This window comes from Artibeus jamaicensis, unplaced genomic scaffold, assembly GCF_021234435.1.
Source record: "Artibeus jamaicensis isolate MK-2021 breed Jamaican fruit bat unplaced genomic scaffold, CSHL_Jam_final contig_3214, whole genome shotgun sequence".
Lineage (NCBI taxonomy): Eukaryota > Metazoa > Chordata > Mammalia > Chiroptera > Phyllostomidae > Artibeus > Artibeus jamaicensis.
Genome location: NW_026521760.1, coordinates 1,055,943 through 1,082,817, shown reverse-complemented (window position 1 = coordinate 1,082,817; position 26,875 = coordinate 1,055,943). Strand labels below are relative to the sequence as shown.

Below are 26,875 nucleotides of genomic sequence, written 5' to 3'. Positions count from 1 at the left end.
TGGGAAGAGAGAACAGAGAGAGAGTAAAAAGATGAGTGGTTTTCAGGGGATGGGAACAACTAGAAGAGAAGTGACTAGGTAGAGGACAGGGGATTTTTTAAGCAGTGAAATCATTCTCCATGATACAATAAAGGTGGATACATAATGTTATGCATTTGAAAAATCCATTGTACTACACAAAACAAAGAATGAACCCTAATGTGAACTATAGAATTTAGTTGATAGTAATCTATCAATATTGGTTTATCAGTTTTAACAAATATACTACACCAAAGAAAGCAAGATGTTAACAGTAAGGTAAACTGAGGGTGGGGGAGAGAGAAAATGTGGAAATTCTGTACTGTCTGCTCAATTTTTTTGTAAAACTAAAAAAGCTCTGAAACCTAACATCTATTAATTTTTTTTAAGTATGGACATTTTAACAGAGTGCAAGTCAACTTGTCATATCCATTTTGACTAATAATGAATGGTATTTTTGTTATGCAGAATTGTTTATGTGCTTCAGAAAAGTCCTTACACTGATCTTTTGAAAACATATTCTATATTTCTAATAGCCTTGTAGTTGCCTTTTTCTTTAATTAAAAATCTTCGGTTAATCTGGATTTTATTTCCTTGTTAGAAGGGATCCTTATTTATAGTACCATCTTCTTTAAAAGACTTAGTAAAATGCAAGCCATAGAGCAAGCATATTAGGTTGACCGGTGGAACACTGATCTCAAACCTTCTCTGTGTTGTGATATCTGTTGGGAAACTAAGCAGGATTCCTAAACTGAAGTCCACAGCCCCTGAGGTTCATGAATGCACTTTATGAGGAGTCTGAGGATCCTTAATAGCATGCATGAGTGCGTGTGTGTATTTACCATGGAGTCATATTGTGCATTTTGGATGGAATGTTCGTTCACTTTAATAAAGTTCTCAGAAGTGTTCACAAATCCAAAATGCTTAAGAAACACTTGAGTTAAGGAAAACTTTTCCTCAGAAGAATAAATTGTGATAAAATTTCCCCAAAAGATATTCACCTATCAAATAAAATATTCATCTCTTTAAAGAATGTTTCAGTGAACTGTAGTACTTAGGAATCATTCATAATTGAACTCATTGAACTATATTTGAAGATTTAATTTATTTCTAGAGAGGCAGGAAGGAAGGGAGAAAGAGAAGAAGAGAAACATTGATGTGTGAGAGATACATCAACCTGTTGCCACTCACACACGTACGACTGGGGACCTGGCCTGTAACTCACACATGTGTCCTGACCAGGAATTGATCTCGTGACCTTTTGGTTGCAGGCCTATACTCAGTCCACTGAGCCAGGACAAAGAACCTTATCTAGAAAAAACAAAAAAACCTCACACATTTTTCAGATGAATATATTGGTCAGAAGTCCTACTGAGAAGAATCAGTAAGATTTTGAAAAGTGCTTACTCAGGACGAAAGGAGAAACTGATTGTTCAGATTCATAAAAATTTTAAAATATTAGACTTCTGCCAAGATGGAGGCATAGGTGGAAGCACTGCACCTTCTCACACAACTAAGTTTAAAAACAACAAAGTTTTAGTAACAAAAATGCAGCCAAACCACAGAATATTCAACTTCATGGAAGTCTGACAACAACGAACCCTTCAGCCAAACCGGTAAGAGGGGCAGAGCCAGCAGCAAAGTGGGGTCGGGCAGGAAAGATCCACCAGACTGACCTGGGTGCATGTCCCAGGTACTCCAGCAGCCGTGGGTGGATCCCAGGTGTGGAGAAATGGGCAGACCCATTGAGGGCACTAGGCGTTGGATCCACTGAGGGCTGATCGCGGTCACGCATTCGCACCCAGATAAAATGGTGAAGGAGCTAGCAGTGAGACGGACAGCACAGGTCCCAGAGGCAAGACACGGCTGAGGGAACCGCCATTGCCCCTCTCTGACCCCATCCCACATACAGCATCACAAACCAGTGACCTGGGTGGCCCTGCCCTGGTGAACAACTGAGGCTCCGCTCCTCATACGTGACAGGCAGGAACAGATCAAAACATGGCTCAAGAACAACTCAGAGCCCCAGAGCTGATAAATCTAAGCAATGAAGAAATAGGCAAACTTTCAGATGCACAGTTCAAAACACTGGTGATCAGGATACTCACAGAACTGGTTGATTTTAGTCACAAATTAGAGGAACATATAAAGGCTAAACTAATTGAAACGAATGGCAATGCACAGGAAACTAATAGTAATGGAAAGGAAACTGGGACTCAAATCAAAGGAGTGGACCAGAAGGAGGAAAAAAATGACCAAACAGAAAAGGATGAAGAAACAAGAATTCAAAAAAATGAGGAGAAGCTTAGGAACCTCCAGGACATCTTTAAACCTTCCAGCATCCGAATTATAGGGGTACCAGAAGAGGAAGAGGAACAGCCACCAGTGGAAAACTTATTTGAACAAATAATAAAGGAGAACTTCCCCTATCTGGCAAAGGAAATAGACTTCCAGGAAATCCAGGAAGCCCAGAGAGTTCCAAAAAAGTTGGACCCAAGAAGGAACACACCAAGGCACATCATCATTACATTAGCCAAGATTAAAATGAAGGAGAGAATCCTAGAAGCAGCAAGAGATAAGGGGACAGTCACCTAATAGGAGTTCCCATCAGACTGTCAGTGGATTTCTCAAAAGAGACCTTACAGGCAAGAAAGGGCTGGAAAGAATTATTCCAAGTTGTGAAATCCAAAGACCTACATCCAAGATTGCTCTATCCAGCAAAGCTTTCATTTAGAATGGAAGGGCAGATAAAGTGCTTCTCAGATAAGATCAGATTCAAGGAGTTCATCATCACCAAGCCCTTATTATATGAAATGTTAAAGGGACTTACCTAAGAAAAAAAGATAAAAAAGATGAACAGTGAAAGGACAACGAACTAACAACCACACCTAAAACAAAAGCAAACTAAGAGGACAGCTAGATCAGGAGCATAATCATAGAAATGAAGATCACATGGAGGGTTAGCAACAGGGGAGTGGGAGAATAAGAAGGGGGGAGAAGGTACAGAAAATAAGTAGCATAGATGGTAGGTAGAAAATAGATAGGGGGAGGGCAAGAATAGTATGGGAAATATAGAATCTAAAGAACTTGAGACATGTGGTCATAAACTGAAGGGGGGAATGGTGGGGAAGGGGGTGTGCAGGGTGGAGGGGAATGAAGGGGGAAATAGAACAACTGTAATGGCATAATTAATAAAATATATTTTTAAAAATTAAATATTATATAATAGTTATAATTCATCACCATATATCAATTATAAGAAAAAATAAATGCTAGCTTGTTCATCTCAAGTTAAACTATAATCAATAAAACCTTAGTGAAAAAGTGGAAGAAATTTTTTTCACATATTAATTTATTACATTTTTGTAGTTTATTTTTTTCTATAGGAAAGAGTTTCTTAATTCTAAAAACTAAAAGTTGAGAAAATATTTCCACTTTACAAAGTAAATATTATTTCTTATCTGTTTCAGTGTTTGTATTTTTCCAATGAATTATTGATATACCTTTCAAGAGTATAATTTGTCCCGATGTATTGATTTTTATCCATGTACTTGTATTCTTCCTTGTTCCAAGAAAGGAAGTATTAAAGTACTAAGAAAAACCACCAATTTTTAAATGCTGTACTTTAGAATTGAACCTTTTACATGAATAAGGTAATTAATATTTACTTTGTATTCTTAACTTACTCTACATTATTAACATGAAAATGAATTAATAAAATAATCTCTATGTTATGGATTATATATGTATATGCATCAAGTATGAATATAATTACTAAGCTGAATGTATGGAGAAGTACTCAGTATATTCTGATACTGTCATCATTGTAATGGTGACATTGCCTTACATCTTATTGCCTATATTCTCTGTATCTTCATATGTATGTATGTGTATATATAGTATAGGTAGAGCTTTTTTGCATAATTAATTTTAATCTGAACCTAGCAAATACATTTAGTATGGTTTGTTTTTCTTAATGTATGCTTCTGTGTTTGTATTCTTTTCTACTGCATAGGAATTTTGGATACACCCAGTCAAGAGGCCATTAGAGAGAAACCTAGAGCAAATGAAACCAGTATTTCTTCAGAGCATTTGCTACCAGGAAAAGAGGTAAGGAGAAAAAAAGGATGGTATTTCTTTATTTATATATAATAGCATCATCATATATGTCTATGAATCCATTATAAATCAAAATGTCTTGAGTTTTACCCTTTGACACTAAAAAAAAATAATTCTTGGTTGAAAATTGGCTTATACGCTTTGACAAAAAAATGAGTTTAGTGTATTCAGTGCTCTCCTGCACAATCTGTTCCATGGACAGATTGTGAGGAAGGACCTGAAAATGAGGAGGTCTTTGTTTTCATCCTAAATCAGGGTCTACACTTGAGAACTCGGACTGTAGATAATTGTTGAAAGGGGAGAAAACAGAGGTTGAAAAAGAAAGGAAAGGGGAGAAATAGTTTGAACTGGCCTTAATTTAATGTGTCCGGCGTGCACATGTGTGTTCTCAGATCCATTACACTCTTCCCCTGCTCTGTCCTATATTACAGAGAATTACATCTTCCAGGCTTCCTCCCTTTCTCAATACTGGGAAGGTCTGACCAATGAAAGGCATTGGTGGAAGACCTGGAGGGTAGATATAGCAGAAGGACAAGTTTTTCTTCCTTTCTCTGTGTCTTAAGGAACATCTCGAGTAGTATCTATGACTCCTTCATTTCCTCCATGAGCTGTGTTCCCACCACACAGTCCTCCCTCTGTGGTTCCACCTGGCAGTCTTACCTTTAGCTTTGACTGGTGGCCCCAGGAATTGGACTCCCATACAGTCCCTTTCTTTTGTTCCTCCAGGCCTAAGAGTGGTAGTGGCTTCCTGCTGCATTAATATCTGTCTTGCTTCACAACCCGTGTTTGGCTCCTCAGAATTTCATCACCTTAGTAATCTACATTAATTTTCTTTTCCTCTTGAAATACTTAGAGTGGTTTCTGTTTTCTGAATGGACCTTGACTAATAGATAAACATTGGAAAATGTTCAAGAACATAGGGTTTTAACACTTTCAGTTTAGAAAACAACAATAATAATTTGGAAAATGCAAAGTTGTACATTATGTTTTAACCAAAAATCAGAGCAGGTATTAAATGATTATCACAAGGTAATAAAAGAAAGGGATTCAGTAGGTACCTACTTTGTGCACAGAACAGAAAGCCACATTTTTTTTTCTTCTTTAATCAACTAGTAAACATTCTCTATTCTAACTGAAATATTTTTGGTGCCAAACATCAGATGAGAAGAGCAGAAGGAAGCAAACAATATTTTTGACAGACTTCTAGGAGAACATTTGACTAGTAGAGGTTTTTAGTTTTCTTTTTTTAAGAGCAGCTATTAATGTGCTTGGTTTTCTAAATTTTGAAAAGAGAATTCAGATGGGTCAAGGTATTATAATCACCTATAAATTATCATGGGCCAAAGTAATCATCATTGCACACACACAAATTATTACTGCAGCTGTGGCAATTACTGGGAGTTCTCACCAGAATATCTTTTCCTGGGTGAATGACTGACCTATTGAATGAACAAATGAATGAATGATTTTAATGGACATGCCCTGGTAGGGAGAACAAAAAAGAGAGTTTTATTGTTGTTTTCATTAATTTTCATGGAGGTGGTTTTCTTTTTACATTTCTGTCATAAATGTGTCCCAAGGCAATACTGCTATAGCACAGTACTGTACCCATGGTACTTCTAAAGTTTCAGTTCTAAGAAGGGAGATTATATGAGCTGAATAGATTCAAATATTGAGTAATTTTGTGTACAAATAAGATGCGAGATGTGTTTTCAGACTCCATGCTGTTAAAGGTCGAAATAAACTTTAGAAAGTTCAATCACAACTTAATTATAAGCATAATGAGAATAAGAGCCACTTTTTCTAACTGTAGAAACATGGACTCATAAAATTTTCATTCTAGAAGAAGAATCACCTTTATTCATACAGTATATACAAAAAGCATTAAATTAATGATGAATGATATGTATGTATAAGAAAATGAAGCTAATGATCATAATCTCAGTAATTTTAGACTGAAAGAGACCATAGAAATCATTCAGCTCAGCTCTTATATTTCTAACAAAAAAGTTGAGACCTAGAAAAATAAGTAATTTAGCTAGAGGTATTAAACCTAAGGTCTTCTGAAGTTGGAATAAGAAAATTATTACTGTAAATAAGATTACATTTATACAGACAGCTTAATTCTAAGCATAGGTTCAGCCTACTACTCATAATGCTTTTGTTACTGTAAAGAACATTGGAGGACTTGGGGGAAGTACACATTTGTAAATATATTGCATATGAGACAAAGACCAAAAGAGAATAAAGAGTACCATCGTCCACCCCAACCTCCCCCACTCCTCCTGCATACAGTAATGCAGATCATTTTAATTTTTCATTTTCTGAAACGAAAGTAGTGCCATGTATCAGTTTGTGAGTAGAGGAACAACATAAAATTCTAAAGAAATAAAAACCTAGAAAGGTTCAGTGGTGTATTTTCTCTGAGAAATTTATTTTTTATTGCTATTTTTTGGCTTGTCTGGATTTCTGAGAGTAAAAAAGAAAAGACTGAATATTAAATGCTGTCTTATGTTGCAATACTTGTTAACAATAAACTGTAAAAAAGACTATAAAAATCTAATTTAGACTTTATTAAATATATTGAATTTAAAGTTTGTTTTATGTGATAAATAGTAAGTGTAACTTTCAGCTCTCATAAAGATGGTTTTATGGAACTATATTTAAGAGATTAAATTTTGAAAAAAAATTTTATTAAATCCACTGATGAATTAAAATGAAATGTCAGTATATTACTGTGTGTAAAGAATGCACATGTTTTTGTATATTGCTTTATCCACTGGGTAATATTTTTCAGGTTGTAAGAATGATTTTTACAGTTTATCAAAGAATATCTATATTCAACATGCTGAAGGAAAGCAGTAATTTTATATCTAGAACAATAGAAGCACTTGTTGCTGAATTAAGATTACTGTAATTTCATATAAATTTATATTTCAGGCTAGTTTACTAGATTTTCATTGGAGAAGTGCATTTAAAGAAGTCTCTCTTCCCATGGCATATAGTATAACAACAGCAATCGAAGATTTTTCCATAAAAGTTCTACAACAGGAACAGAGTGAAAGGTCTTCAGCTGTGACCTATGCTATGAACCTTGTAAATGTCCAGCAAGTTTGGCAAGATGGCTGTGTGGTTCCTGAGGAGGACCAACCAAAGAAAACTGCAAAGGCAAGAGTCAAATGAAACCCTTTCAGAACTGTAGACTGGTATAATGAAGTGGTTTTTTGTTTGTTTGTTTTTTGTTGTCATCGTTTTTTTTTGTTTTGTTTTTTTTTAACTATAGCCGCTGCAAAGGGAACCTGTAGAAAAATCGTGGGGCCTCTTGGCAGACACTTGGTAGTGGACCCAATGCCATTTTTATTTCTCTGATATTATGGGCCACTGCTAAGAAAAGGGGCTTAAACCTGTTACCACCTTGCTGCTTGTTTGGGTTATATCTTTGAATGACTTCAAGAGAAATTTAAGAGGTTGAAGGAGTTACTGCCTTTTACTGGTTTGGGCAACTTTTGAATCTTTATTAACCTCTAATGAATGTTCCATTTCATTAGCATCAGTCTTCCATGTTTACATGTTCTTTGAAAGTCATAGAACATAGTAAAATTATGAAGTCATCATGCAAATAGGTAAATACAGTTTCTCAGTACTAAGTCCACAATGAGTTTAGCAACCTATTATTGAAATGGTTTTTGGTTCTTAAAAATGGCCTCCTGTTCTGCTCCTGACACCCTGAGCCTCCAGAACATTCCCCAGGGAACACTGGACTAATCCAGAGTGGAGGCAAATTTCGCCTTCCCATCCACCATACTTCCTTTACCATTGAAAAGAAATAGATTCGTAATAATTAGTGAAAGGCTAGGCACATTACTTCTAAAACTTGTTTGTGCCTTGCCAATAAGAGGATGCTACATGAAATTGTTTCTGATACTTCTAGATTTAGTAAAACTGATATAGCCTTATTTTTATGTGATGGTTAATAAAAAAGCTTTTTGAAAATTAAAATAGATTCAAAAATGATATTGTGTTAATATCAAGGATACATATTTTCTGACTTCTATTAACTACAAATAAAAGTATTGACATGTAAAGCTACTTCATGTGTTTTTCATAATGTCTGCATGATAAGCATAAGTTTTGACGGTTATATATAGAGAGGCATCATCTTGGTATTTCCTTATTTGACACAAAACGTTTAACTTTCTACAATTGATTACTGTAAAGTTGTGTGATTATATTTATGTTTAATGCCAAATTCATTATTTAAGAATTTGGCTTCCTCATACATAAATTACATGGTGCTGTCAGAGTACAAATAACTCAGTACATTTATTTCTCCCTAGTTCTGTTCTGACATCATGGAAAAACTTGACACAATGCTTCCACTGGCTCTGGCATGCAGAGATGATTCTTTTCAGGAAATTAGAGCAAACTTTGTGGAGGCCTGTTGTAAAGTGGCAACAGCTGTCCTGGCGAGACTGCAAGAGAGAGGCAAGGAGTTTCCTTCCAGAGCACCCCTGAAAAACTTGTATGCATTGCTCTCCACGGCGGTATATGTCTTCCAGCATTTTACGCAGTATGGTAATTTGATGAAAGAAAATACTAAGAAGTGAGTGTCATGTAAATTAAGTTGATGGCTATGTTTATAGTAACATGTAATCTTTGGAAATCACAGGAGTGAAATTTTGATGATAATATTTGAGGAGAAAATAATAATTAACATGGTGAATTATTTTCATTTGTCTTAACTAGGAAATGTCAAAAAGGTGGAGCATGGGATACATTAAACCAGACACATAGGTAGTGATAAAGATATGTATTTTCTCTAAAGGCTCACTCAGAAGACCCATGCATTTTCCATAGTCTAATCAGGAGCAACAATTTTCTGCATGCTCTTATGACGTGACCAAACGAACCCTTTTTATTTTGTAAGGCACATTGTATCCACTACAGTGAAAAGGAAGAATCAACTTTTCATTTTCCCATGTATACACAATTGTGAAATATGCACTTCTCTCTTTCTTTTCTGAGCCAACAGGATGTTAGCAGCTGACATAGAAAATAAATGCCTTTCAATCTATTCTATTGACTAAGCATATTTCAGAACACTGATTTAGTAATAAATTCTCCTTAATATTTGAGGAGGAAGCATCTGGCAGTCCTAAATCTCATGTACTAGTAGTCTAAAAAGATTACATGTTTTCTGTATAGACAATAAAAATGACCACAGGTATTATCACATGGTCTTTCTGGCTATCCTTGCACTCACTCTCTAGAAGTCAGCATGGCCACTTGCAAAGGAAACGTGGGCTTGGCAGTCCCGTGCGAGCCCGAGAATCCATTCCACATTACGTATTCAGCCTTTGCAGTCCCTTACTTGTGAGAGAAGGCATAATACAAATAGCTAAAGATAAAAGTAAAGTAAATTTGGTTTGATGTAGAATATTACTATGATAGTTCTTTAATTCTCATAAGTAGTCAGATGTTGTTATTCATGCTTGAATTTATAAACAAATGTGCCAGAAATCACTTTATTTCTCTAGAATATTTTATACACTTTATGAGATAATTGACATCTACAAAATTACAATTTTCAAAATAAAAAGAATATGTTTGTGGGACGTGTGATAGCTCTATAAAAGTTGGCTCTGACAAATGCATGTGTTCTCTATAATAACGATAACCTAATGCCTAAATAATGCACTGATCTCTAATAATAGGCTTACAAAGAATACTTTTATTTTTGAATGATGTATTGACAATGCAGTTTGTCTCAAGTTGAAGTGCATATTTATGGAACAGCAGATGTACGTTTTCAAAAGACTTGCAAAATAAAGACCATCTTTTTTTTTTCTTTTTTCTTTTTGGAAAGTGAATGTGGATGCAGACTTCAGCATTAGGAGGAAATGAATGATTGATATCTAATAATCAAAACCATTTGTAGTACTGGAGATTGTTACCTCCTACTACACAGGCCTTAAATCTCTGTCTCTTTGATCATTCCCTCTGAACAGACCCATATTCCTGGTGCCTGTCCAAGGATATCAGGAATTCATCAACACTCTGCAGTTTCAGGTTACGGACTACTGCGTCAGAGTTTGTGCTACAAGCATTTTACAGGATGCTGAGAGCCACCACTGGGATGACTACAAAGCTTTTTATGAGGTGTGAAGTTAAGTTTACTATCCCTCCTTTTTACACAAATATGTTTTACTGCCTACCTGCTTTCTAGCTAATTAGAAACATGAGCTTGGCGTTACTAACACACGAAGGCTGTTAGGATAATATTTTTAAAATATTGAATTTGTACTTAGGAAAAACACTGTTTTTAAAAACCTAAAATAATTAGACATCAGAGCTGTACTGCTTAAAAATAAAAATAACTTAATTTGAGCGGCAGTGTTTCAGTGCTGCATAATGAATTAGAATATAATGGGATACAATGAAATCTCGAACAGATAACAATGCCAAAATGCTACCACCTGGTATTTTTTCGAGGGGGCCAGTTATAGATATCTTAGAATTTTTTCTTGTTCTGTATTTCCATCTGTGTTTGATAAGTATTTTTATTAAGCATCTTTATTTTTATACTTATTTTTCTCCTTCTCAAAGTATGTTCTTATGAGTGTGCTGTAAGACCCATTTGATTATTTATAACTTGCCTATTTTCATTTAGCCCATGTTTTGAAATCCCAAATTTCTACTGAATTATTTTTAATGATTCCCAGTGCAACCAAAACCTAGGATCAATTAAAATTATTCATCATCAAGCTTCATTGGTTTAGCTTCCCCTGCATCCCATTGATTATGCATAAGCCACAATATTTGAAATTTTTTGAAGTTGATTCCAGGGCAGGGTGAAACATTTATAATATCTTAATAAAAGATAAGATGATCAGGATTTTTAAAAAATTCATCAGTCAAGCCTAGCTTCACTAGCTTTTTGCATTTACCCTTTCCTCTGGATTGAAGCTTATGATTTTTGTTTTTCTGATTGCTCTAATCACTATGAGAAGAACAGAGCAGAGTCACTTTATTCAGTGGAGTCACTTTTGTCATCTCCCTGAAGATTCCTGTGGCTCCACTTATGCCTGAGTTATTATCATAATAAATGTTGTCACATCAGAGAAGAGCAACTAACAAGAAGCTCTTTTAAGGGACTTTCCACTTTTTCTAAGGCCATTTCCTCTCTCTTTTAGAGGCTCTCCCCAGATACTTTTCCTTCTTGCAAGAACATCCATACAGAGTTTTCCTAACCTGACATGCTTCAAGTTGCAGTGAGCAGAGTGAAAATGAGGGAGCTATGGTGCACCTGGCCACCTGAGAAAGGAAAATACAGGCCTTCTTTCCCGGCCACATGGCAGCTTCCTTATTTGCCTCGAGGTGAACAGAGAGGTTGAAAATGAATCCATCACATGTTTCAAACTATTTCAATATGTCAGTGTCCTAATGAGGAATCTTATATGATGTTTTCATTGAAAAATAGCTATTATCTCACTACATGTCCAACAAAGAGGTATTATGTTTCCTCTCATGCAAATTGGGGGCTAAAGAGTTTTACAGTATAAATAATAAGTAGATACATTGCAAGTCTCTTATTAAAGTTACAAAGTATTAAAAAAAAAACAAATTGCCATGTAACATGCAGCTCCTAGATCTTATGACAATGCTTTAGCTTCAGAGACAGAAATAACAAGATAGTTACCCTGTGATTACATGGTACTGTGGCTTCCATATACTTACATGGTCAGTAGTTACAATTTAATTGTAGAGTTAGTGGTTGTTATTTATGCTCAGGAAAATAAAGTGAAACTGCCTTTCTATTTACCATAAATAAGAACCTTCTAAAAATAACACAGATTTTAAACTGTTTTGACTACTGGAATACCTGATGTGGTTTTTATCCCGTTTACTGCACCCCTTTCTCCTCCTCTTCCCATTATTCCAACTGATTTGTGAGACAGGGCTAGTTTTTTTTGGCAGGACTGTTTTGAGAGGAAAGGAGATGAAATCTGCCAGACCGAAGGTGAAGGGTAGGAGAGAGAACTTGGGGGAACCTATTGCCATGTGCAGCAGCGTAGTAAAGAAACAGAAAAGTAATTTACAAGATATGGAGCAATATTTGCTCGTGTTTTGTGATATCAAGTGAGCCCTAGATACATTATTTCCATTTTCTAAACTGTCAGGTTGAGAAAGTCAAAAGAGTTGGGAATCTCTCTGACGAGGTGCTGGTCAGATGGCACAGTGGGTGTTCAGATTACATGTTTAAATCCAGGCATTTAGTACAGTTGACATCTGCTCAATTTTAGCAACTGTGTTTTCCAACAGTCAAAGAATAAAGAATTGTCTGCTCAAAGATAATATTGAGTGGCTTATATAATAAAGCCCAGCTGTGTGTTTCCTGATATCTAATCTAACTAAAAGCTCACATCTGTTTACATTATAGTGGGCCTACAAAAATAACAGATGTTTACTACCAGAATACTTTTGAAATGACAACAAGTAGAGAAACAGGTCAGAAAAATAAATGGATCACACTCAGCTTAATGGAAACCCTTGCATATATCGAAGCAGTATACATTTTGAAGAGAATTGTGAAAATAACCATGTTTGGAATGTAAACTTGAAATCTATGTTTTAAAAAGTCTTAACAATAAGTATTTTTCACTTTTAGGAGAAGAAATCTATGTGCCTGAAGTTATTTTATTTTCTTATTTATTGCTTAAAGGTTGCTATTGAGAAATTTTTTTATATTTTGAGAAATATGAGAAGTACTGTTGGCCATGTGTAAGCACTGTCCATTGCCATGGAAAAATCATTCATACTAGTCATGACATCAGCTGGGGTTAGTTTTGCTTTAATTAACACACTACAGTACACCAAAAGCATAGGAAAATTTATCTTTAAAATGCCCTCGTTATAGATGGAAAAATATTCCATGCAAATGGACATTAAAAAAAAGGCTGGGGTAGCAATACTTATATCAGACAAAATAGATTTCAAAACAAAGGCCATAACAAGAGACAAAGAAGGTCACTACATAATACTTGAGGGAGTAGTCCAACAAGAGGATATGACCTTTGTAAATATATATGCACCCAACATAGGAGCATCTAAATATATGAAGAAAATATTGGAAGATTTTAAGAAAGAGATAGCAATACAGTCCTAGTAGGGGACTTTAATGCCCCACTGTCAACAATGGATATATCTTCCAAACAAAAAATATTGCAGCATTGAACACTCTCAGGGGTGTCCAACCATTTGGTGTCTCTGGGCCACACTGCAAGGAGAAGCATTGTCTTGGGCCACACATTAAATACATGAACACCAATGAAAACTGATGAACAAAAAAAGATTTTAAGTAAATTTATGATTTTGTGTTAGGCCCTACTCATAGCCACCCTGGGCTGTATGCAGCCCTTGGACCACAGGTTGGACACCCCTGAAGATCATGTGAACTTAACTGATATTTACAGAACATTTCACCCCCAAAGAAGCAAAATATACTTTTTTTTCAAGCACACATGGATCATTCTCAAAGATAGACCACATGGTAGGACACAAAACAAGCCTTAACAAATTTAAGAAAATTGAAATTACATCAAGCATCTTCTTAAATCACAATGGCTTGAAACTGGAAACCAACCTCAAGGGAAAAAACTCAAGAGCATTCAAATGGAGGCTGAATAACATGTTATTAAATAATGAATGGGTTAACAATGAGATCGAAGAATAAATCAAAAAGTATCTAGAAGCAAGTGAAAATGAACATACAACTCAAAACCTACAGAACATAGTGAAGGCAGTCCTGAGAGAGAAGTTCATAGCAGTACAGGGGCACCTAGACAAGATAGAAAAATCTCAAATAAACAATGTAACCCACAAAAAAATGAAACTCCAGCACTAACTTACACCATACACCAAAATAAATTCAAGGTGGATAAAAGATTTAAATATAAGTCATGACACCATTAAAGTCCTAGAGGAGAACATAGGCAGGAAAATCTCAGACATTTCACACAGCAATATTTTCACTGATATGTCCTGTAGAGCAAGGGACATAAAGGAAAGAATAAACAAATGGGATCTCATCAAAATAAAAAGCTTTTGCATAGCTAAAGAAAACAGTATTAAAATAAAGAGAACCAACCAGATGAGAAAAGATATTTGCCAATGATACCTCAGACAAGAGTTTACTCTCCAAAATATATAAATCACATGACTCCACTGTAACAAGACAAACCTAATTAAAAATGGGCAAAGGACTTGAATAGACACTCTGCAAGGAGCACATACAGAGGGTCCAGAGACACATGAAAGGATGCTCAGTATCTGTAGCTATCAGAGAGATGCAAATTAAAACCACAATGAGATACCACCTCACACTGGTCAGAATGGCCATCGTAAACAAAGCAACAAACAACAAATGTTGGAGTGGTTGTGGAGAAAAGGGAACAGGTTGACAACAACTAGAGGGGACAGGGGAGGGAATTTCAGGGGAAAAAGATGAAAGGTTTTCAGAAAGAAGTATAAAGGACACATGGACAATAACAAGGGGGTGAGGTGGAAATGAGAGGGAGGTAGGGAGAGGCCAGGGGGTAGGTTGGGATGGGGGGAAAAGGCAGAAAACTGTATTCGAACAAGAATTAAAATAAAATAAAATAAAAACAACATAACCCTACATCTAAAAGAACTAGAGGAACAACAAGAACAAAGTGCAGAGCCAGCAGAAGGAAGAAAATAATCAAGATCAGAGCAGAAGTAAATGACATAGAGACTAAAAAGCAATTCAAATGATCAGTGAATCAAGGAGCTGGTGTTTTGAAAAGATAAACAAAATTGACAAACTTTAACAGACTCATTGAGAAAAAAAAGAGAGGGGACCCAAATAAATAAAATCAGAAATGAAAGAAGAGAAGCAACAATTGTTAGCACAGATATACAAAGGATTATAAGAAATTACTGTGAATAACTGTATGTTAAGAAATTGGACAACCTGGGTGAAATAGATAAATTTCTAGAAACATATTATCTCCAAAACTGAATCAGGAAGAAGCTCCAAAACTGAATAGACCTGTAACAACTAGAGAAATTGAAGAAGGAGTCAAAATACTACAACCACACAAATGCCCTGGACCAAATGGCTTCATGTGTGAATTTTACCAAATATTCAAAGAAGAAATAACACCTATTCTCAACTTATTCCAAAAAATTTAAGAAGAGGAAAGTCTCCCAAACTCTTTTTTAAAATTTTTATTTATTTATGTTTAGAGGGGAAAGGAAGGAGAGAGGGAGAGACATATCAATGTATGGTTGCCTCTTGTGCATCCCCTGCTGGGAACCGGCCTGCAACCCAGGCATGTGCCCTGACTGGGAATCAAACCGCAATCCTCTGGTTTGCAGGCCCGCGCTCAATCCGCTGAGCTACACCAGCCAGGCTAAAATCTTTTTTTGAGGCCAGCATTAGCCTGATCTGGAAACCAGGTAAAGACACAACAAAGAAAGAAAATTACAGGCTAATATCTCTGATGAGCATAGATGCTAAAATTATCAACAAAATACTAGCAAACCAGATCCAGCAATAAAAAGATCATACACCATGATCAAATGGGATTTATTGCAGGATTCAAGGATGGTACTATACTCTCAAAACAATACATGGGATAGATCACAAAATGAAAGATAAAAATCATATAATCATATTAGTAGCTGTAGAAAAAGCATTTTATAAAAGCACCTATTTATGACAAAAACACTCAGCAAAGTGGGAACAGAGGGAACACATGTCAACATAATAAAGGACGTGTATGAAAGACCTACTGCCAACATCATAATGAGGAAAAATTGAAAGTGTTTCTTTTAGATCAGGAACATAGAAAGGGAAGGGTATCTGCTTTCACCCCTCTTATTCCACATAGTACTGGAGGTCGTAGCCACAAGCAATCAGACACAAAGAAAGAAAAGTCATACAAATTGGGAAGGAGAAAGTGAATCTGTCATTATTTGCAGATGACATGATAGTTTACGTGGAAGACCTGGTAGACTTCACCAAAAAAACCTACTCGACCTAATAAGTGAATTCAGCAAAGTAGTGGGATATAAAGTCAATATTTAAAAATCAATGGCTCTAGTAGCAGAACATTCAGAGACACATGAAGAGATGCTCAATATCATTAGCTATCAGAGAGATGCAAATTAAAACCACAATGAGATACCACTTTACACCAGTCAGGATGGCTATCATAAACAAAGCAACAAACAACAAATGTTGGAGGGGCTGTGGGGAAACGGGGTCCTTAGTTCACTGTTGGTGGGAGTGCAGACTGGTACAACCATTATGGAAAACAGTATGGATTTTTCTCAGAAAAATAAAAATCGACCTGCCTTTTGACCCAGCAATTCCACTGCTAGGATTATATCCTAAGAATCCTAAAACATCAATATCAAAGAACCTATGCACCACAATGTTCATAGCAGCACAATTTACAATAGCCAAGAGTTGGAAGCAACCTAGGTGCCCATCAGTAAATGAATGGATCCAAAAATTGTGGTACATATACACAATGGAATTCTATGCTGCAGAGAGAAAGAAGGAGCTACTACCCTTTGCAACAACATGGATGGAACTGGAAAGCATTATGCTGATGAGTGAAATAGGCCAGGTGCTGAAAGACAAATACCATATGATCTCACCTTTAACAGGAAGCTAAACAACAAAACAAACAAGTAAGCAGAAAAAAAAAACCCCAAAAAACAAAGACACTGAAATAGAGAACAAGGGGATAGTGACCAGAGGGGAGAAGGAAGGGAAGTCAAGGGGAAAAAAGCGGGAGGGATTTGGAGGAACAAATAGGAAGGACACGGGGACGAGAACTAAGGGGGAGGGAGGAAATGGGAGGGAGGTGGGGAGCAAGGGGCAGGGGAGGCTGGGATGGGAAAAATAGACAAAAAACTGTACTTGAAAAATAACTAAATAAAATTTAAAAACAAAACAAAACAAAACAAAACAAAAATAAAAAAAAATCAATGGCATTTTTATACACCAACAATGAACTATCAGAAAGAGAAACTAAGGAAAAAATCCCATTTACTATAGCAACAACAACAAAAACTACCTAGGAATAAATTTAACCAAGGAGATAAAAGACCTGTACTTGGAAAACTATAGAACACTGATGAAGTAAATTGAGGAATATACAAATAAATAGAGGCATATACCCTATTCATGGACTGAGAACTAATGTCATTAAAATGTTCATACTATCGCAAACAATCTATAGATTTAATGTAATTCCTATTAAAATGCCAATGGCATATTTCATAGATCTAGAACAAACATTTCAAAAATTTATATGGAACCCCAAAAGACATTAAATAGTCTCAGCAATCTTGAGCAAGAAGAGCAAAGTTAGAGGGATCACAATATCCAATATCAAAATGTACCACAAGGCCACTGTAATCAAAACAGTCTGGTAGTGGTATACGAACAGGCATATAGATCAATGAAACAGAATAGATAGCCTAGAAATAAACCCTGTCTCTATGTTCAATTAATATTTGAAAAGGGGGGGGAGCATGAGCATACAATGGAGTAAAAATAGCCTCTCCAATAAATGGTGTTGGGAGAACTGGACTGGTACATGCAAAAAAAAAAAAAAAAGAAAGAAAGAAACTAAACCACCAATTTACACTATAAACCAGAATAAATTCAAAATTGCTAAAAGACTTAAATATAAATGGTGATACCATTAAAGTCCTATTGAAAAAACATAGGCAGTAAAATATCAGATATCCCATGTGGCAATATATTTGCCAATATATCTCCTATGGCAAGGAAAATAAAGCAAAAAATAAACAAATAGGATTATATCAAATTAAAATGGTTCTGCATGGCTAGAAGAAACATCAGCAAAAGGAAAAGGGAACTCACTATATTGGAGAATACATTTGCCAATGATACATTGGACAAGGGTTTAATCTCCAAAATATACAAAGAGCTTATATGACTCAACAACAGGAAGACAATCTAATCAAAAAATAGGTGAAGTACCTGAATAGGCACTTCTCCAAAGAGGACATACAGATGGCCCATAGACATCTATAAATGCTCAATACCACTAGCTGTCAGTGAAATGCAAATAAAAACCACAGTGAGATATCACCTCACACCTGTCAGAATGGCTAACACTAATAAGTCTGTTAACAAACAATAAGTGCTGGCCAACATGTAGAGAAAAGGGAACCCTAGTGCATTGCTGGTGGGAATGCAGACTGGTGCGGCCACTGTGGAGAACAGTATGGAATTTCCTCAGAAAACTACAAATGAAACTGCCTTTTCACTCAGCAATTCCATTATTGGGAATATCCCCTAAGAATCCCTAAGCACCAATTCAAAAGAATTTATGCACCCCTATGTTCACAGCAGCACTATTTACAATAGCCAAGTATTAGAAACAGCCCAAGTGCCCATCATGAGTGGATTAAATGATTGGATAAAAAAATTGTGATATATTTACCCAAATGGAATACTATGCAACAGAAAGAATGAAGGAATTCCTACATTTTTTAAGAGCATGGATGGAATTGGAGACTGTTATGCTAAGTGAAATAAGCCAGTTGATAAAAGACAAATACCATATGATCTCACTTACAAGAAGAATCTAATGAACAAAATAAACTAACAAGCAAAGTAGAACCAGAGACATGGAAACATGGAACAGACTGACAGCTGCCAGAGTGGAGTTGGGAGGGAATAGTGGAAAGAAGAGGAAGGGACTAGTCAGAGAACATGTATGAATGACCCATGGGCATGGGGAATGGTATGGTGATTGATTTTGGAAGGGTGGTGGGCTAAGTGGAGGAGGGCAAAGGGGAAAACTTGGGACAGCTGTTATAGAATAAATAAGAATAAAAATAAAACACCCTGCTTACTCCAGGAAATTTTTAAAGCATTCTTTATTGCAAAACACAACATAGAAAGCATAAGGAACTATAATTGTGTCCCTTTGGCATTAATTTTGTAATTTTTCAAAAAATAGTTTTGATACACATCTAGTCAGAAGCCAGTAGTCAAAATCCCCTCAAGTTTGAACTTGACTCTGACATTTGATACCCAAGTTTCCCATCAAAGGATAACAATTCTACTCATTTATAAATTCCATTTGAAAGTCAATAAATAATAACTATAAATTATTATACAGTGATAAAAGATTTTAGTAATTGAAAAAATTACTGGAAGAATAGTATGTATTTAAAACACTAATAGGAACATATGCATAAGTAACTATCCACTTCTGGTGTAAGACAACAGATTTTTTAAGATAACATTTGTTTGAGAAATATAAGTAATAGGTAAAACAAAAGTTTTAAATCAAGAGGATTACTTAGAGATAAAATTGGAAGTTTTACTAGTTTAACGTTGTATATGGTAAAGTCATCAGGATAATGTTTGAAGAATGCAGTCTACTTCTATTTCAAATATAATCTTTTTATCTGGTTGGAAGAAAATTAGGTCAAACTACTAGCATACCTCCCTAAGAGCAAGTTAACTAATTAATGCTTGTAAATCACTGGAGGCTACCTCTCATTTCTGCCTGTTCCCTTTGGCCTTGGCCACTGCTGGGTCTCCTTCTGTGGTCAGGGAAAATTTGGCACACAGAAGAGATGTACAAGGGGATGGAAGAGAATGAGACTCTGGCCCCTTGGAAGTATAAAGTGCTATAAAAATACTAAGAAATAACGATAATGTCTGCTTAGGCTTTTCAAAATCTTGTAAAATCAAACTATTGTATTATCCATTTCTAGTATTGTTATTAAACAATAACAATAAAATAAATGAATAAATGAATTTATTCTCCATGAATAAAAGAGCCTGATGTAATAATCGTCAGTACTTGCCCATCTCCTTGGTTTCATGCATGTTGATAAGTATACAGTATGTAAGGTAATTTTTGCTCCCATCATTTCATTATAATGCGAAGTCTGAAACATTTGTAAAATTATCTTGGTCCTGCTAATACTTAATTTAAATAATTAAATTTTAATCTTAGAAAAATCACCCAGTATCTTAAACTGGCATGACATGTTTAGCAACTGTAATGCTGAATGTTTAAAAGTAAATTTTAAACATTTTCAGGCCAGGATATCCTAGGTGAAATGCTTGCAGTCTGGATTTGCACTAGTGTATCTGGTCTTGTGATTGAAATAAAACATATGTTCCTTTGTCAGTAAGGATGTTTTACATCTTGTCAAAAATCTTTCTTGGTCATCTAGTGTGTCAAACTTTCCAGCTATTTCCTTTCAGCCTGAACTAATTAGGTTCATAGGAAGCAAACTGACATTTTGGAAGATGTGATTCTATTGTTTAATGTGTGGTGGTTTTGCCAGGGGGAAAGATGCTCCTTCTCACTCCAGATGTGGCATTATTTCATCTGGGCTCTTCATCATGATCTCTGGACCATTCTGCCCCCTAAGTTAGCCCAGAAGATTCTAGCAGAAGTTCTTGAGAAATCTTTGGGTCTACTGGCCTCCAGATATGCTCGGGCCCATCCCAGTTATAAGAGAACTCCACAGATAAGGTAACTGATGTGAAAACCATCGCCTTTCACGAAAATTTTTCACCATTTAATATAAAGCAGAATGTAATTCTGAATCTCATGACATGACGCCTTGTATATGAAACATGTTTCTAACATCTGAAAGGAAATTGTATTCAATTTTCTGAGATATTTAAGTGAAATTGCAGAACTTAAATCAAATAATTTTGCTGTTTTTTTCTTAAAATTGTGTAGAAGACCCACGTTTTCTAAAAAATGATTGAAGACATATCTAGGATATATATGTCCTTATTTTTAACTTTCATATATGCACATATGAAGGTTAAGAAATAAGATAAAGATAAAATCAGTGTACTAAAATGCAGAAAAAAAGCAGTGTTATAGACCAGTCAATTTGACTGAGATTCTAAGCAACCAGAGGATTTTAGTTTCTTAGGGTTTTTTTTTTTTTTTTTAAGCCTTTAAGTAGTGTAGTTAATCTCCATTAAGGAAACTCTTTTGTCTAGTCATTTTTCTCCTTAATATATTCTAATTACTTCTTTCCCCTTTTACTTTATTTTATTTCTTTTTTTTTCATTATGTGTTACTAAAAGCCAGTTCAGTGAAATGTGAAATCATGGAAAATAGGAGCCACAGTCAGTGTATTAAATTAAAGACTAAATTATGGTCCAATTCCACAAGTTATGTAGACAATGAATATTATAAAAATGTGCCTACCTGACAACAACAGTCTACATAAAGGAAGACTTTGTTTTATAAATATTCTAATGGAATTAAGACCCGTCTTTTAAATATAGGTATGCATAAATATATTTTAAGAGAAACCTATAGACCTCAGAGGGTCTTTTTTTTTTGCAGTAGGAATCATTTCCTGATCATGTTCATGTTCTTGTAAAGCAGGCTGCACTTGAAGGGCATTTAGGTCCTGCTACAGTGTTTCATAAATATGCTGTTTTGCACGGCCTGTTTTGAATTACTGACCAAGCATTTTTTAAAAAATTGAATTGTGAAGAGTAGATGGAGAATTCCTTTTGAGAGCAAAGAATACCTTATTCTTTTTTCTTATGTAGTGTAAATCACTTTTGACTCTGAGGTGGCAAGTCATTATGAGATGTTTATGAAATTAAATTAACTGTTAGCTCATGAAATATGTAGCATATTTAATTAAATAACTGTATTATAGAGACTTTTGGTTTTTAGTTTCTGAGTGGTTACATAATAATGCCATGAAGAGCTAGAGGTATTTCTTCTGGTTTTTCTAAGTAAAATAAATATTTTTATTTGTATGTTTAATTCTAAACTACCATTCATGTGGAACTCAGATTATGCATTTATATGTGTGTCTGATTATGCATTTGCATAGGTGTATATACACATAACTTGGATCTGTAATTGTTTAATCAGCAGTAGAAGTAAGTGGATGCAAACTACAATTAACCTCCCTACAGGTGATTATTGATGCTACTAGTATTCCAGTTGCCTCCAACTGTCAAATAACCACAACTGTACATATGATTTACATATAATATGTGATATATTATGTATAAATTTATTGTACAATAATAAAATTGAAGCAAAAATATCATTTAAAAAGATTCTTATACTTATTTTCCTTCATATACCTTCAAAATTTTCATCTTCTATTTCTTCAATACTGAATAAACAGAAGAAAAAAAGAGGAAATTAACTATGGCCTGTGAAATTTAATTGTGTACCAAAATAACCTTTAAACAGATCTTTGGGTTCCTATTAATAGTTCAATAAAGACAGAAACAAATAATTGAATTTCTGAGTAAGATAAATAATTTAACATATTAAAAAAAATGTTTTAGTATTAGAAATTTCTGAGACTATAGGCTTCTACTGAGTGGGCCAAAAAGTTTGTTTAGTTGTTTTCTGTATATGGATGGTTCTAGTAGTACTTAGTTGTCTTTAACTTCCTTTGAAACAATTTTGTTAGACTGTATTGTGACAGCTGTTATATCGGTGTGCATTTAAAATATACTTATCAAAATTGGTGAATTTTTGTGCAGCCATTTTAATATTGAAGATAGAAGAAGATATACAATATTTTTAGTGTATTAAGCTTTATTGTTTCAAGAAAGATAAAAATGCAACTGAAACACAAAAAAAGGTTTATGCAGTCTATGGAGACCTAGTGTAAAGTGCTGTAACCGATTGAACATGTTAAAAGTGGTTTGCAAAGATTTTTGGTATTTTGACATTTTGACCAAATAATTCTTTTAATTTTTTAAAAGATTTTATTTATTTATTATTCGAGAGAGGGGAAGAGAGGGAGAAAGAGCAAGAGAGAAACATCAATGTGTGATTGCCTCTCACGTACCCCTTGCCCGCCTCACTGGGGACCAGGCCTGCAACCTAGGCATGTGTTCTTCCTGGGAATCAAACCAGCAACCCTTTGTTTCACAGGCCGGCAGTCAATCCACTGAGCCACATGAGCCAGGGCTAGCCAAATAATTCTTTGCTGTGGAACTGTCTTATGCTTTGGAAGGTGTTTAGCAGTACCCCTGGCCTCTTCCCACTAGAAGCCAACAGTGGGAGACACGAACAGACTCAAAATATCCAAATCAATAAAGTTATTGGTGAAAATGAAAAATGTGTCTTTTATTTTATGAAAAAAAACCCACAATCATAGGGACCTTTTGGCCAACCTAATACATTAGTGCTTCTGATGTCACTTTTTCTTATCTCCTACTTGCTTGGAGAACATGTGACCCACCCTCATGACTTTCTTTTGACAGCTTGATGAGAAGAATTGTTCTATCAAATTTTTACTTACCATATGTGAGTTATAGCAAATAACCACATTACATATGTTTAGTATAAGAAATAGAGATGATGGTATATGTACCAAGTAGAGAAGCAATTTTGTTAACATAATTTTTTTCTTTTTCTTTCTAATAGACTTGATATCACAACAATTTTAATATGTACTGAGAACATGTTATGGTCAGTTTGCACATCTGTACAGAAACTTTCGAATCCTCATGAGTATATAGATGATAAAATTTTTAAAATCCATACCCATTGTAATAACCTGTTGACAACATTAGTCATTTTGACTTCACCATTAACTGAATTATATCAGTAAGTATTAAATATATTTTATTTTTAGCTATTATCCTTTATAATATAGTGTGATTTAACAAAGTTACTTTCATACTCTTACTGAAGTGTGTAAAGTAGTACATAGAAATTTTGAAGTGCACTTTTGATACTATGAATTGGACCATTTTACAAAACAAATGCTGAGCAGTAGGGGTTTCTTTATGCTCAAAGTAATTCAGTCTTAATAATCTATCTCTATTAATTGGTTCTATTCAGTTAATAAGGCTGTGATACAAACAGTACCACTTTGGGCTTTACTATTTGAATTATTGAAATGATCAAATTATATTAGTGGGTTGGTTATTTTAGTCATAGCTTGAAACTGTGAAAAATAAAATCTTATGTAATGTCTTTTTGCTTTCTTAAAATATTTTTTATTTTCTAATTTTATGTACAGTGACTTACTCTAATAAAAAATTAAAATTTAAAAACAATTCTAAAATATGTCCAAATCTGGAAGAGACCTAATGGTTCCACACTGGCAGTTAATCTACCATAGATTTGTGTTTTTAGTGTTAGGCTTTAGTGTCTAAGCTAGTAATGACAAGTAGAAATAGAACTAAGCAATTACATTCTTAAAATGATGATGCAGTTTTCTTATCTAAATAAATAAGATTTAGGGGACTCAAAATTTCTGAGCTACTTTTTTGGTTTATTTATGGTTTATTTAATTCAAATTTGTAATGTGGAAAAGGTTGGAGTAGACTTATAATAAAATAGTAATATAATTTTGTTTAAACTCTCCTCCAAAATAGTCACTTTATCTTGAAAGACTAGATAATTGCATGTTCTTATTTCTTGGATAGTAAAAATTAGACATTCAGTATTTCTATATCTTAACATAAATGAGGTAAAGTATTCCTTTCTTAACACTCTGGTAAGGGTAATATATAAACCCTGATTTTCAGAAAATTTTGAGATTGTTGGTTTAGAAATTCTTAGAGTAATTAACAACTTTGATTCCAGTTTCCCCATAATTTTCACCACCTGTTTGACTTTCAACTAACCCATTGTTTACAGATTGTTCCTTCTGGCAACGCTGTGTTGAAAACTAATTTTAGAAATGGAGAATTCTTTCAGAAAGGGGGAGAAACAGTGAGGTAAATTGCTAGAAGTTTGGGATTAAATACTTAATCATTCACAATCATAAAAAGCTCAAGGTCTGAAGCCCATACTAAATCCTAGTAAACTAAACTGATTTACCATAGATGAAAAAATTGTTGTGGTCTTAGTTCAATGGGTCATTTCATCTAAGAGTAAGTCCCTGTGAAAATCAGGAACAAAGTTGACAAATTTCATGGATTGGTCATGGTGAGCAATATTGAATTTCATGGCTGGTCACAGATGAATAGAAAAATTTTAACCCCCACTGCATTTGTAAAACAAATAAATTATTATCAAAGATTGCATATTTTAATAGTAATAATGTATTATACATTCATTATTGTTAACCTATAGCCTTTTGATACATTTTTAAACAACTATGCAAGCACTTAAATCTCTGTCGTTTGTGCGTTAGATATTGCAGTGTAACCTCATTTAACAAATTTAAATTGCTAATTTTAACCAGGATTATAGAACATTGTACATCATACACTGCCTCTGGTTATTCTTAATATAGAACAGATAGCTACATAGCTTTGAAGCATGAACAAAAATCTAGATATACTGTAATTCTTTTTCAATTATTCTCACTTCAAAAATTTTTTTCGCAAATTATATACACTCATGTTGATTTTAATTTTATGATGGTTTTCTAAGAGTATATAAATCTAGTGTTTGACATATATTTTGCTTTGTATTGACAAAGAAATCTACAGGGCGATGTATTCTCACCAATTAGGAAAAAATGTACATGCATTGCAAGAACCCTATTGACTTACTTAGCTTCCTTTCATAGACAGGGTATGAAATTGTCATATTAGTGTTTTAGAAAACAACTGTATTTCTATTTCACAGCAAAAGAAAGTAACAGCTATTGATTGTATTGATTTTTTAAATAAACTATACCTGACATTTGTCACTCTGTGTGATAAGCCTTTTAGAAGGTGACTTTCTTCACTCTGAGTAGTTCTGACAAATAAACTGAATGTATTTTCCTTTCTGAGCTTAGCACAGGACTGCTCAATCCCAGGGCAGGAATGCATGATTTTAAAAATCTTTTTAGGAAGCATAAAGCCAGTTTGCAAAAATGTGTGTCCTTTTTTTAAGTCTCTTCTGAAGGTTTCTTTGAGAATGTTGTAAAAGGAGCACTTTAGGTTTTCCCTCTAGGGAAAGAGACCCACTGAAACATGAAATATTCACCATGTATTTTCCAAAGTGCTTATTACTTGTTCTTTCATAAAGGCATTAAACTGCACATTCAGAAGCATAGTCATTGTGCGTTCACACACACACACACTCAGGTTTCATGTTACATTTTTCTTATGTAGAGAGTTTTAGTTTATGTGGAGCAAATTAAAAATTAATTTTCAGAATTTTCAGCAAAAGCAATTTAGTTTCAATTCAACAAGTGTTGTTGCCTCCTTGTCCTCTATGATTAAGCACAAGAATACAGCAGTGAGTGAGAGGAAAGAAATATCTGTCCTTAATAATTTTTAAAAGTCTGATAAAATTTTTAATGATAAAATTTTAAATGTTTTGATGTATCATATAAAAACTTCTAAAAGTGAAACCTTTATGAAAGGTGACTATCCCCAATGTTTTAACTTTTAATAACATGAAAGAATATACAACATGCGAGCCAAAGCGTGAAGTCATCAGAAATAGGTCAGAATGTAGGTCACTATACCAAGAAGAGCAGACCTATCTTGGGGTTCACTGGTGTCACTCACTTGACCTTTGCATGACTAAATTCCAAGGTGTTTATTATTGTGTCTCTAGTTTCAAAATCATGCTAGGTCTTTTGAGGTTATGGTCTTCTTAGCCTGTTATATATTTTTAAAAACTATTTTGCTGTCCCCCACAAAACAGAATATGTTGCTCTAAAACTTTGTTTTTTATATCTCCAGAATGTCTCTCAAACTTTGGAAAAGAGTTCATCAAAATGATAAGCA

General features: G+C 34.5%; 1 protein-coding gene across 3 annotated transcripts in view; it reads left to right on the top strand.

The window, feature by feature from the left end:
• KIAA0825 (KIAA0825 ortholog) overlaps positions 1-26,875 on the top strand; it is a 412,101-nt gene that overhangs the window by 123,100 nt on the left and 262,126 nt on the right. For 2 of the 3 annotated variants that reach the window (XM_053663574.1, XM_053663575.1), the window contains 6 exons: positions 4,034-4,128; positions 7,078-7,305; positions 8,475-8,740; positions 10,146-10,296; positions 20,521-20,711; positions 23,616-23,798. In XM_053663574.1, coding sequence (XP_053519549.1) covers positions 4,034-4,128; positions 7,078-7,305; positions 8,475-8,740; positions 10,146-10,296; positions 20,521-20,711; positions 23,616-23,798 — 1,114 coding nt within the window. Of the gene's footprint in view, positions 1-4,033; positions 4,129-7,077; positions 7,306-8,474; positions 8,741-10,145; positions 10,297-20,520; positions 20,712-23,615; positions 23,799-26,875 lie in introns of those variants that run through there. The other variant, XM_053663576.1, reaches the window with a different exon arrangement.